At 41.1% G+C, this 14,744-nt stretch overlaps 1 gene segment (V, D, J or C); it reads right to left on the reverse strand.

The window, feature by feature from the left end:
- Positions 1–939: 939 nt before the first annotated feature.
- The window catches only part of LOC104847239 (immunoglobulin kappa variable 4-1-like), a gene marked incomplete at its 5' end in the record, with an annotated part of 28,026 nt that continues 14,221 nt past the window's right edge, over positions 940–14,744 (reverse strand). Inside the window, 1 exon segment of the V gene segment in view lies at positions 940–10,083. Coding sequence covers positions 10,014–10,083 — 70 coding nt within the window.

Consider the following 14,744-nt stretch of genomic DNA (forward strand, 5'->3'; position numbering starts at 1 on the left):
CCCAGAAGAAGCCACATTCTCTGTGCATGTTGTGATGTCCTACAAATACTCCAAGGAATTCATCAGAAGATGCAGCCTTTGGGGCAGAAAGAGGAAGCATGCATGTTCAGGGCTGAGCAGAAAGGAAGCAGCTGGTGCAGTGAAGACTCACTGGCCTGTAGCCTTTGGGAGGAGGTTTGTATTCGAGGCTGAAGCACTGTCCATGGAGTGTTATAACTTTGTAGACAATAATAAACTGCGGCATCTTTGGCCTGGAAGTTGATGATGTCCCAGACCCACTGCCACTGATCTGGTCAGGGGCCCCGGATGCCCAGTTGGACGTCCCGTAGATGAGCTGCCTAGGAGCCTGTCCTGGTTTCTGCTGGTACCAGGCTAAGAAATTGCTCACACTCTGGTTGGACTTGCAGTTGATTTTGACTGTTTCTCCTTTAGACTTAGCCAGAAAGGCCAGAGACTGGGTCATTACAATGTCCCTGCTGGGACCTGCAATCAGAGTAGACAATTACCATGCTTTTTTTATATACACACAAACACTTTTTCATAGGCACATTGAAATATACCATTTGCATAACCCAAAAAACTCACTGCCGTCTAGTCAATCCAACTCATAGCGACCCTATAGGACCGAGTAGAACTGCCCCACAGCATATCAGCACGTAATTGGTTCCATTTTGGAAATAACCATCACTTCCCACTATGTCTTAAAATCATTTTTCAGCTCTACAAAGGTACTACTGTAGAGGATGGAAGGACTTTTAGCTTCTCACCAGAGGCCCAGAGCAACAGGGACATGGGGACCAGAGTCTGTGGCACCATCTTGCTGCCCCTGCCTGCCTGATGCAGATCAGCCCCCATAGTAAAGGCCCTGTTTATTGTGTCTGAGCAGCCAGCCTGGTGTTGGAGGGGCCTATGCAAAGCAATCAGTGAATGGAAGGCAAATTTCATGAGCACTGAGTTGTGAAACTAACCAATATACATTAAAAGCCAAAAATATTATCACAGAAAGTATAGTTGTATGACCAGAAAAGACACAGAAGTTACTTAGAAGCTCTAATATCAAGTTAAAGAAACAAACAAAAAAAACTTGTTGCAATCCTATCGATTTCAACTCATGGAGACCCCTAGTGTTACAGAGTAGAACTGCTCCGTAGGGTTTTCTTGCCTGTATTCTTTATAGAGGCAGCTCGCCAGGCTTTTCTTCCATGGTACCACTAGGCGAATTCAAACTGCCTATCTTTTGCAGCTGATCACAAACTGCCTGAAACACCCATGATCTAAAGAATAGCTTCTGTTTTAACTCAGAAACAATTTTAAATGGGCTCAGGTTCCATAAATGATGGACTAGTTTCCTCAAAACAACAGTTTTGTGAAATAATAAAAAATGCTGGAAAAACAATAACAAGGGAAAGGGATGAAAGGGAAAATTTCTGCTTCAATTTTTGATAAAAAATTACAGCTAGAAAATGCCTGAGCTCTAAAGACTCTTTTATCCTGAAGGATGCTTTAAAGACAATTCTAACACTTGAGATAGGATTTCAGGGGTACACCAGGTCCAGAGAAATGGAAGACAAGCCCAGAATTTACCCTTGTGGAAAGCCCCCGGAGACCCTATTGAGCTAGGGTCCAGGAGGGCTCAAATCTCAAAGTAAGTGTGAGCCAAACAGAAAGTGGAATCTGTCATGTCCACCACTACCAGGAACTGATAAGATGGCTCTAGAATTATTGTGGAAATGGACAGGAAAAAAAAAAAAATACAGGATTTCCTTATGAAATTGTGATTGAACATGAACTCTTCAAGGGGTTTCATTCCAGGTATGCATGGCCTTGGTGTGCCTGGAACTCTTCAGTCTTGAAGTTGTTTTAAGGTAGTTGCACTGGTAGGGCCAACAAATGGAAGCTCCTCTGGAAGAGGGCACACCCATCATAAACCTTCAGGAAACCTCACATATAATTTTTCAAGAGCCAATATCACCAAGAAGTCAGAGATTCTTGACATCCAAGAACAAAAGATAACTAGTATAACCTTCCTTGCTGAATGCACAGATTTGAAGCACTTACTGATGAAGATCAAAAACTACAGCCTTCAGAATGGATTACGACTCACATAAAGAAAACAAAAATCCTCACAACTGCACCAATAAGTAACATCATGTTAAATGGAGAAAATATTGAAGTTGTCAAGGATTTCATTTTCTTTGGATCCAAACTCAATGCCCAGGGAAGCAGCAGTCAAGAAATCAAACAATGTATTACATTGGACAAATTAGCTGCAAAAGACCTCTTTAAAGTGTTGAAAAGCAAACATGTCAGTAGGACCTATGGCTGCTAGCCAAAAGGTTGGCAGTTTGAATCCACTAGTCACTCCTTGGAAACCCTATGTGGCAGTTCTACTCTGTCCTATAAGGTCGCTGTAAGTCAGAATCAACTGGACGGCAATGGGTTGTTCTTATTTATTTATTTATTTATGGTCACTAACTAATATTAGGCTGCCCAAATCATGGTATTTTCAATTGCCTCATACACATGCAAAAGATGGCCAATGAATAAGGAAGACCAAAGAAGAAGTGATGCTTTTTAATTATGGTGTTGAATATACCACAAACTGCCAGAAGAAGGAAACAATCCGTCTTGGAAGAATTACAGCCAGAATGCTCCTTAGATGCCAGGATGGTGAGACTTCATCTTTCTTACTTTAAACACATTATCAGGAAGGACCAGTCCTAGAAGAAGGACATCACGCTTGGTACAACAGAGGGTCAGCAAAAAAAAAAGAGGAAGACCCTAAATAAGATGGACTGACACAGTGGCTTCAACAATGGGCTTAGGATAGCAAAGATTGTGACAATGGCGTAGGACCAGGGAGTGTTTCATTCTGTTGTTCATGTGGTCACTATGAGTTGGAACCTATTTGGTGGCACCTAACCACAACAGCAATAGGATATGAGTACAAATGTGATGCAACACAAATAACAGAGAACAAAAGGAGTTTTACACATACTTCAGATTTGGGCATTACATGAGTTTTTTTTTTTTAATAAATAAATGACAAACTACAGGAAACTAAAAAGGGGACACTTCACATGTGAAAAAGAACCAACTGAATTTCTAGAAATTAGATACACAATTACAAAAATTTTAAATCTCAGTGGAAGAGAGACTCCTACTTGCAGGCTAGATAGAATGACAAGGACAAGGTTTACCCTTACATGTGAAACAACCAAAAAAAAAAAAAATTAATTAAAAATAGCATGTAACAGTTAATATCCTCAGCTCCTAGTCTACCAAAAGTGACCTCAAAGGAAAAAAAAAAAAAATAACCTGGCAATCTACCTCTAAAAATTAAAAACACTATGGGTCACAGTAATACTCTGACACATGTGGGGTCACTATAAGTCAAAATCAACTGAACCTCAAACAGTTTTTAATCTTACAAAAGATGATTGCCAGGCCTTTCTTCCAAGGCCCCACAGGTAGATTTGAACCTCTAACTTTCCTGTAAGTAGCCCAGCATAAAACATTGGCGCCACATCACTAGATAAACCTTAGTTTTGGGCAGAGAATTCAAGATAATAGGTGGCCATAACTGCCATGTACGAAAAGTAAATCAGAAGAGAACACCCTACAAAATTTTTTCCCACAATCCTGTCCTCTAGGGCTTCACCTTCATATTCCCTGTCTCTTGGGATAAATGTCCCCTTACCACCACCCCACCCTGGGCTCAGCCCTGCTGACCTGAACCTCATAAATGGAACCTTTTCTGGATGGTGGAACCTGAGCAACATCACACAAGAGAGAAGCTGCAGAATGATGACACCATCCAAACCCTCAGGCTCCTCCTCTGCTCTGCCCTTGGGGAGAAGATATTTGCAAACCTATAGATGGAGTTTTGTCTTCAGAGTAATGCTTCCATTCAGAGGTACAATTTTAAAATGAGTTATGAAATAAATGCTGCAGCAACGCAGGCCTGTCCACCTATCACAGTTAGACTGTTTTGGCTTCACTGTTTCTTCTACCCCTGGTTGCACAGAATCTCTGCATCATCCCGTGTGCCTGTAAGTGCAGGTTGTTGCCAGCAGATGGCGGTGACACAGTCTCCTGAGCCACAGGTGTCTCCCTGCGGGACAGTATCAGCTGAAGAGCCAGTCAGAGTCTTTTCTACAGTGACCTGTGAGGCCACTTAACCTAGACAGACCCCTAAGGCCCTGATTGACTTCGCTTCCACCCGCATTGGTGGGGTGCCCGCCTGCTTCAGTGGCAGTGGTCTGAGGCCAACTTCACTCTCACCATCAGCACCATCACATCGAAGATAGTAGAACAAACTGCTGTGTTCCAAAATCAAGATATCCTCTCAAAATAATGTGACCCCAGATATAAACCTCTTACCAGGGCAGAGGTGGGGGAAGGTCTCACTTCCTAGACACTGTCACAGAGATTGCTGTGGTTTATTTGTTTTGATCACGCAAAAAAGTTGACAAGAAGTAGTCAGAAAATCGGCAGCTGGGCCTCCTTTGGCTCCAAAAGAGAGCAGGCCTCCTGCCCTTTCCTCTCACTTCCTTCAAATTTCCTTTCAGCCCTCACCCTGGGCATCACTACGTGGTCATTTGCAGTCCCATCCGACCCTCTCTAACCTGCGTCAACCCTGACTCCCAAATGCCTTTACTGCTGCCCCGGAACAGCACCTCCTCTCTAGGCCAAAGGCTAGAGCCACTATCCCCTGCGCATTCCTGTGTTTGGGTCCCCACTGAAGTTCATGTCAGAGAAAACATCTCAGGGCTAAGAAAGTACTAGAGTCCTGTTTACGCTTGTGTAAAAGCAATGCAGGTTATGTCCTCCCAAATACATTTTCACAGCAACAACAACAAATCCAAATATTGAAGTGAGGAAGAGAAAATAAGTTCCTTCCATGAAAAAAAGAAAAAGAAAAATGCTCTGTCTGCTGTTTCTTGTATTTTATGAGTCAGAATTTTACCTTTTTCTGAAAAGAGGTTTTTAAAAAATCTATTTTGGCTGTGTCTGCACCCCTCACATTCCCATTTCCCTACTTCTTGTTGTTAGCTGCTGTCGAGTCGATTTTATATTTAAAATTCCAAGCTTCTCCTTTATAATAATGCCCTCAGCCAAACCAAGAACGCCATGGCCCCTCTCTTATTTCATCACATTCATCTCGCAAAACCTAAACCCTGGAAACTCCACCCTCCACATACCTGCCTCCATGGCCCTAATGTGGCTGGAGAAAAACACATAATTATTCTGATTCTCTCATTGTAAATTTATGCACCCTACCTCAGGACAGCCCTTAATCCCGCCTCACAATGGTACTTCATTTACCTGGTTGGTTCAGTCTCCAGCCTTTCTCTTTTTTCTTCAAGTTGTAGCACCGACTTCTCATCCTACCTTTCAGCAAATGAGCTCATTGTTTTTTGGAAGAGCTTCCACTAGCTTCTCTCATGCATCTTCTGATCCACAGGCGTCTACGCCCCCATGTGCTGCTTTACTTCCTTCCTTCCTTCCCTCCTTCCTTCCTATTACTGTAGATAAGCAGATAGCCCTCCTACCTGAGGCCAGGCCTTCTGGTCCTATACTGCTGTCCCTTCCAAGGGTATCTCTTGGAATTCTTCACCTCTCTTTTCTAAACTATCCATGTTCCCCTCACTTTAGCATCATTCCTATCAGCATGAAACAGTATTTTTTCAAAAAATCTTTTGATTTCACATCTCCCTCCAGTTAAGTCCTCTTTCACTCTTCTCCTTTACCTTAAAGCTCATTGAAACAATTGTATGTAGTCACCAAACCCAGACTGTCTCTTTTCATACTCCCTTGGGCTCCCTCCATTGAAGTAGTTAACCCCACCTTTTTCTCATAGAAACTGCTCTACTCAAAGCCACTGAAGACTTCCACACTGACCAATCCAGTGGCCACTTTTGAGTCCTCTTAACAAATACCTCAGTGACATTAAACACATTGACGACAACTTCCTCCTTAATACAGTCTCCTCACTGAGCTCCCAGGCATCACACTTTTTGTTTTCCGTCCACACTGCTCCTTCTCCGACTCCTTTGCTGGTTCCTCCTTGTCTCCCTTGCCTGAAATCTCAGACCCTGGGCATCTTTTGCCCTCCATCTATGAAATACTCCTTTCATTGCTTATTAGATTTAATTCTTCAGTCCATATCTCTCTGTTGAACTCCAAATTCAAGTCCAATTTTCTACTTGACACTCACATGTGGAGGTCTAGTACACAACTCAAACCTAAAATTCCTGATTTTCCTAGCCAAATCCACTCCTCCCAAGGTCTCTCCTATCTGAAAAATTGTCAACTCTGCCCTTCTACTTACTCAGAGCAAAATCTTGAAGTCACCTCGAGACTTCTTATGCTCTTTGACAAAATCTTCAGGATACCGTAACTGACAGGGTTAAACTGTTCTCCCTGCTCCCATCATACCCAGGTCTGTGAGCTCCTGAGGAAGCATTCTGTATAATGGTCCTCTTCTCAAGGCCACTTCAGCACCCACTGCCTCACCCCCTCCATTCAGACATAGGCAATTAGCCACAAAGTTTTCCTTCCTGCTGCCATATTGCACCCCAAATGCACTCTGATAGATGGTGTCTAGTTCCTGAAATTGCCAGCATATTCTCAGAAATTTCATGAGCTCTGCATAACCATACAGTTGCCCTAGAATCCCCAGGTTTAGGGAGCTTGATTTGAGATTTGGTCTCTGAACTCCTTGCTTGGCTGGCTTGCAGTAAAGTCTAGGTTATCTTTCTCAAAGACCTGGTGTCTCTCAACTGAATTGAAGGGTCACAGGGAGCAGGACTCACCCTTGTCAGATTACAATATTGTATATCTATTTTCAAAATATGCCACTCCTCATCCCCTCCACTGCTACAACCATCACTGAAGCAATTGTCCTTTCTACCTGCATGATGGTAATGGCCAGCTAACTGATACTTCTCCTGCCCTTGTCCTCCAAAGAGTTCCTGTTAAACTACAAAACAAATCATGTCCTCTTTTGAGAACTATTCCAGTCATTATCACATCCTTTAAAATGAAAAGAAAATCCTTAATGTAGCTTACAAATCCTACAAAAAGAGCCCCTTCATTATTGTTTTGTCCTTATCACCCACACTACCCTTCACAATGCTGCTTCACCAACACTGGCTTCCTTCCCTCTTTCCCAACATGCTGGTTACATTTCTGCCTCAGAAATGTGTGATTTCCTCTAACTACAACACTTTTGCCTGGAGATATTTCTATGACTCATTTTCTCACCAACATTGAGACTTTGATCAGTTCATTCCTTCTCAGTGCAGCCTTCCATCACCATCTATTGTCGAACAATTGCAAAAACACCCCAATTCTTTATCCCTTCCTCTTTCCATACTACTGGTGATATGACTTTGTAGCTGCTCCTATTAGGGGATAAGTGCTATTTGCCCTCTCCTTCAATAAGAGTTGGTTGTGTGAATTGTGTTGATAGATAACATGCAGCAAAAGAGACACTGTGCCAGTATTGAACCTAGACTTCAACGGTACTTATGTGTTTTTACTTACTCTCTTGGAATTCTGCCAATTGCTATCACAACAAACTAGTTTCAGTCTGCCAAGTGTTGAGAGAAATGTGACCAAGTCACCTCAATAGCCACATCTGACAGTCAGCCAACTACAGACATGTGAAAGTTACCTGAGCCTTTCTAGATGAGCTAGCACCCAGGTGACCTGCCAGATAACTAACTGTAAATGCATGAACTTTCCAGACAAGATCACTCAAGACTGGTCCATATCAACAGAACTCTTTATTGGTCCAACTCACCAGGAAACATGAAAGCAATAAAAATGCTTATTGCTTTTAGCCACTGGGTTTTGTGGATGATTTATGTGGATGGCAAGAGCTAACTGATGCATCATCCTTATTGAAATTGCTACTCATCTGTTGTGGACTGAAGGGTGTCCCACAAAGATGTATGTCAACTTGGCTAGGCCATAATTTCCAGTATTGTCTGGTTGTCCAAGATTTTTTGATCTGATGGGATTCTTCTATGTGTTATAAATCCTACATCTATGATGTTAATGAGGCAGGATTAGAGGCAGTTACATTAATGAGGCAAGGATAAAACTACAGGATTAGGTTTAGCTTGACTTGATCTCTTTTGAAATATAACAGAGAGACTTGAGCAGAGACTAGAGACTTCTACCACCAAGAGTGAAGAGCCAGGAGGAGAGCTCGTTCTTTGGACTGGGTGTCCCTGTGCTGAGAAGCTCCTAGACCAGAGGAAGGTTGAAGACAAAGACCTTTCTCCAGAGTCGACAGAGCTAGAAAGCCTCCTAATAGAGGTGGGATTCTTAATTCGGACTTCTAGCCTCCTAGGCTGTGAGAGAATAAACTTCACTTCAGTAAACCCATCCCCTTGTGATATTTCTGTTATAACAGCACAAGATAACAAAGACAACATTTTACACCAACAAGCTCTTATTCCTTCCCCCTCTTTATTTTTCTTCATGCCAGTTACAAAATTACTTAGTAAATTTTTTCTTATCTATGTGTTAATTTTCCCTCTTCCTCATCTAGGATGAAAGCAATGTATCTGAGTCTGACAGATAGTAAGCTCTCAATTTATATATCTTGAGTGAATAAATGACATGGAAACTTTAACATCCATTCTTTGAAAATATTTCTCATTGTTAGAGAAAAGGTGCTGTAATATACATAAGAATGTTCACAGTATACTGATCAAGTTTTTTTGAGATGACTCTGATGCCAAATTTTATCAATACATGTATTTCAGAAGGAGATACAGAAGTAACACTAGAATACCTGGAGTTTTTGTATTATTACACTGAGATGAGAATGTTAATTAAATGTTGTCAGAAGAATTCAGCTATAGCTGAACAAAGAACCTTGGATGGCAGCGATGGTTCAGTGGTAGAATTCTTGCCTCCATGCAGGAGACCTGGGTTTGATGCCTAGCCATTGGTCCTCAAACACAGGCATTACTCCTCTGTCAGTGGAGGCTTGCATATTGCTATGAGGTTGAACAGATTTTAGGGAAACTTCCAGACTAAGACCAGCTAGGAAGAAAGGCCTGGAAATCAACATAGAAAAATGAGCCAGTGACAACCCTATGAATCACCATGACCCGATCCCATTCTGCATGAAATCACCATTGTTGTAGGAACCATAGCAGCTAACAACAAAAAAGGACCATGATTTCCTCCAGTCAACAAATTAGACTGGGTTGCCCAGGGGGTGAACCCAAAGTTGTCAGTTAATGAAAAAAGATGTGGGAATAATATCACATATTTATAGAGTGGTAGCTTTGATGAATTAGACACTAGCTTTTGAAAGAATGAATACCACTGAAAGAAATGGAGAAGAGGAAGGTCAATAAAAAAGGAGGTAGAACAAAAAAACACCATCAGTTGCATTGACCAGAAAGGTCTGGCCAAAAAAGGGGACCAGTTGAAGGAAAAAGAAAGAGAGGAATACTACCTTCTACGGGGGAGGTCCAGAATATGAAGGGTTAAAGATTTAGTCTTGGGAAAGTCAAGAGTTAAGGGGTAATTACAGAGAAAGGAAAAAGCCAGGGAAAGAAGGAATTAAATTGGGAATATTCTACAGTCAAGATAGCACAGGGAAGAGAGAACTCATCTCTCAGGGTGTTAAACTCACTGAGTGCTTCTCCAGATGAGTCTTGTGATCTAGCCATATGAAACATGCAGGTTTCTGTACTATGAAAATCCCTGACATGACAAAGGCTATAAGAAATGTTTACAGCATTTTTCTACAGTAATGTCCCAGAAAAAGGAGTTTAGAAAAGTCCGTGGCTCTTACTTGCATCAAGAGCCCAAGGAATTAGTGAGGAGATGAGGCGTGTGGGGCAGACAGAGGAAGTGTGCATGTTCAGGACTGTGTGGGAAGGAAGCAGCAGGTGCATTGAAGAGTCACAGGCCTGCAGCCCTGGTGAGGAGGCTTGTGTTCCAGGCTGAAGCACTGTGAGAGGGTAGCTATAATGTTGCTAACAGCAATAATCTGCCTCATCCTCAGCCTGGAGGCTGCTGATGCTGAGAGTGAAGTCTGTCCCAGACCTAATGCCACTAAACCTGTCAGTGATCTCAGATGTCCAGTTGGATGCCAAAGAGATAAGAAGCTTAGGAGACTATCCTGGTTTCTGCTTGCACGAGGCTAAGGCGTTGCTAAGACTCTGGCTGGACTTGCTCTGATGGTGACCATTTCTCCTGGACAAACAGGGAGACAGAAGGCTGGGTTATCACGATGTCTCCACTGACACCGGCAATCAGAGAGGACAATTACCATACATACATGTATACATGCACTTTTTCATAGGCACATTAAAATATACCTTTTTAAATGTGCATTTTAGTGGAATACATTTCACACATAACTGAGTCAATTTTGGAAATAGCCATCCTTTCCCACTATGTCTTAATATCATTCTTCAACTCTAGAAAGATACTTTTCTCAAGGAATTGAGGCACTTTTCATTTCTCACCAGAGACCCAGTGCAACAGGGACATGAGGACAGGAGCGTGTAACACCATCTCGCTGCATCTACCTGCCTGATAAAAATCAGCACGCGTTGCAAGGCCCCCATTTATATAATCTGAGCAGCCAGACTGGGCCTGGAGGGTCTATACGAAGACATCATTGAACAGGGAAGCAAACTACACGGACAGAAAAAATAAGCAGGATTTCCTTGGAAAGTTGCATCTGAAAGTCAATACTCAAGGGAGTTTAACTCCAAGTGTGTATGGTCTCTGTGTGTCTGGATGTCTACAACCTTGAAATTAGTTTAAGATAGCACAACTGATAGAACCCACAAATGGAAACTGCTGTGTAAGAGGGCACGCCCATTATATATACACGGAACGCTTCACAAATAATTTTTTAAAGACTGATACCACCAAGAAGTCAGACTTTCTTGATATCCAAGAACATAAGATGACTAGGATATGAATATGAACGTGATGAATGTGAAATAACAGAGAACAAAAGGAGTTCTCCTTACACTTTAGATTTGGGAGTTAAGCGAGTTTTTATAAAGAAATAAATGATAACCTTTACGTTCCATGCAAGGCAAGGAACACTATAAGCAGGGGTACTAGAGATCTGAAAAAAAAAATTTTCTAGAAATTAGATGTAGAATACACTTCTGTCAGTTTGTCATCCTGTGGGGACTTGGGTGTTGCTTTGATGCTGAAAGCTATGCTGCCCATATAATAATACCAGCAGGGTCACCACAGTGGACAGGTTTCAGCTGAGCTTCCAGACTAAGGCAGAGTAAAAAAAGGACCTGGTGGTCTACTTCTGAAAGAATTAGCCAGTGAAATCTTATTAATAGCAACAGGACAATATCTGTTAAATAGTGCCAGAAGATGAGTCCTTTAGGTTGAAATACACTAAAAGGAGGACTGGAGAAGAGCTGCTTCCTTACAGTAGAGTTGACCTTAATGAAATACAAGGAGTCAAGTTTTCAGGACATTCATGTGCTGATGTGGCATGACTCAAGATGAGAAGAAACAGCTCAATACATCCATTAAAATCTAAAAGTGTAATGTACAAAATATGGGTCTAGGAAAATGAACATTGTCAAAAATGCAATAGAATGCATAAACATCAATATTTTAGTCATTAGTCTACTGAAATGGACTGGCACTGGTAATTTTGAATCAGAAAATCATATGGTCTGCTATGCAGGGAACGATAACTTGAAGCGGAATGGCATTGCATTCATCATCAAAAAAAAAAATACAAAGTACAATGCTGTCAGGGATAGACTAGCATCCAGACATCTAAAGGAAGACCAGTTAATACGACTATTGCAAAGTTACCAAGAAACTACTAAGGTTAAAGATGAAGAAATACAAGATTTTTACCAATTTCTGCAGTCTGAAATTGATCGTATATACAATCAGGATGCACTGATAATTACTGGTGATGGGAATGCAAAAGTTGGGGAGAAAAAATGAAGGATCAGTATTTGGAAATTATGGCCTTGGTGATAGAAATGATGCCAGAGATTGCATGACTGAATATTGCAAGGCCAAAGACTTCTTCATTGCAAATACCTTTTTCCACCAATATAAATGGTGACTATACACATGGACCCCACAAGATGGAATACACAGAAATCAAATCAACTACACCTGTGAAAAGAGATGATGGAAAAGCTCAATATCATAAGTCAGAACAAGGACAGGGGCTGAGTGCAAATTAGACCATTAATTACTCATATGCAAGTTCAAGTCAAAACTGAAGAAAATTAGAACAAGTACTTGAGAGCCAAAGTACAACCCTGAATATATCCCAGCTGAATTTAGAGACCATCTCAGGAACAGAGTTGACACGTTGAACACTAATGATCAAAAACCAGCCGAGTTGTTGAATGACATCAAGGACTTCATACATGAAGGAAACAAGAGGTCATGAAGAAGACAGGAGGGAAAGGAAAGACCTAAATGGATGTCAGAAGAGACTCTGAGATTTGCTCTTGAATGTCAAGGAGCTAAAGCAAAAGGAAAAAATGATGCAGTAAAAGAGCTAAACAAAAGTTTTTGAAGGGCAGCTCGAGAAGACCAAGTAAGGTATTATGATGACATGTACAAAGATCTGGAGATAGAAAATCAAAAGGGAAGCACATACTCAGCATTTCTCAGGCTGAAAGAACTGAAGAAAAAATTCAAGTCTCAAGTTGCAATATTGAGGGATTCTATGAGGACAATACTGGTCAACACATGAAGCATCAAAAGAAGATGGAAGGAATACACGGAGTAACTATACCAAAAAGAAGAGGTCAACGTTCAAACATTTCAGGAGGTAACATATGATCAGGAACTGAAGGAAGAAGTTGAAGCTGCACTGAAAGCATTGGGGGAAAACAAGGCTCTCAGAATTGACCCAATACCAATTGAGGTGTTTCAACAAACAGACGTAGCTCAGGAAGTTCTCAGTCATCTATGCCAAGAAACTTGAAAGACAGGTACGTGGCCAACTGACCAGAAAATTTCCATATTTATGCCTATTCCCATGAAAGGTAATCCAACCAGATGTAGAAATTATCGAACAATATTCATTCAAAAGTGGCTACAGCAGTATATTGACAAGGAACTGCCAGAAATGCAAGCCAGATTCAGAAAACAATGTGAAACAAGGTATATCATTGCTAATGTCTGATGGATCTTGGCTGAAAGCAAATAAAACCAGAAAGTTGTTTACCTGTGTTTTATCGATTATGCAAAGGCATTCGACTGTGTGGTTTGTAACAAATTATGGATAACAATTGGGAAGAATGGGAATTCCAGAACACCTAAATATACTCATGAGGAAGCTGCACATAAATCGAGAGGCAGTCATTCAAACAAAATAAGGAAATACTGCATGGTTTACAGAAAATATGGTGGCGTAGTGGTTAAGTGCTATGGCTGCTAACCAAAGGATTGGCAGTTCAAATCCACCAGGCGCTCCTTGGAAACTCTATGGGGCAGTTCTCCTCTGTCGTATAGGGTCACTATGAGTCAGAATTGACGGGATGGTACCGTTTTTTTTTTTTTTTTTTTTTTGGCATTATTTACAGACAAAAAATGCCTGTGTCATGGTTGTATCCTTTCACCATGCTTATGCAGTCTATATGCTGAGCAAATAATTTGAGAAGCTGGATTATATGAAGAAGAATGAGGAATCAGGATTGGAGGAACACTCATTAGCAACCTGCATGATGCACATGACACAAACTTGTTTGCTGAAAATGAAGGGAACTTGAAGCATTTACTGATGAAGATGAAGGACCACAGCCTTCAGAATGGATTACACTTCAACATAAAGAAAAGAAAAACCCTCACTACTGGGCCAATAAGTAACATCATGATAAATGGAGAAAATACTGAAATTGTCATGGATTTCTTTTTCCTTGGATCCACAATCAATGCCCACAGAAACAGCATTCAAGAAATCAAAGGATGCATTGCACTGGGCAATTTCGCTGCAAAATGCCTCTTTAAAGTGTTAAAAAGCAAAGATGTCACTTTAAAGACTAAGACACACCTGAACCAAGCCGTGATATTTTCAATCACTTCTTTTGCATGTGAAAGTTGAGCAAGGAATAAGGAAGACTCAAGAAGAATTGATGTCTTTGAATTATTATGTTGGCGAAGAGTATTGAACATACCATGGACATCCAGAAGAAGGAACAAATTCGCCTTGGAAGAAGTACAGCCAGAGTGATCCTTAGGAGGGAGAATGATGAAACTTTCTCTCACATATGTTGGATAAGTTATCAGGAGGGATCAGTTCCTGCAGAAGGACATTATGTTTAGTAAAGTAGAGGGTCAACGAAAAAAGAGAAAGACCCTCAATGAGATGGATTGACTCAGTGTTTGCAACAATGGGCTCAAATAACAAAAATTGTGAGGATCGCCCGGGCCTGGGCAGTGTTTCATCATGTTGTTTATAGGGTCGCTAAGGGTCAGAAGTGACTGGACAGCACCTAACAATAACAACAATAAAAATGAGCAAAATACTAATGAAATTTCTTTTTTTGCAACTCCAAAAATTAGAAATGTAAAATGGTTAGTATAAAAATGAATATTCAAGGGGGAAAAATTTTGGTGAAAATCTAACTCTGTCAAATATTCAAATATGTTCTTATCAGTCAGGGATTTTGACTGCAAACAAGAGAAACCAACCAAGTCTAAACTAAGAAGAAAAGGAAATGATTACTGGGTGACATGCA

This window comes from Loxodonta africana, chromosome 15, assembly GCF_030014295.1.
Source record: "Loxodonta africana isolate mLoxAfr1 chromosome 15, mLoxAfr1.hap2, whole genome shotgun sequence".
Classification (NCBI taxonomy): domain Eukaryota; kingdom Metazoa; phylum Chordata; class Mammalia; order Proboscidea; family Elephantidae; genus Loxodonta; species Loxodonta africana.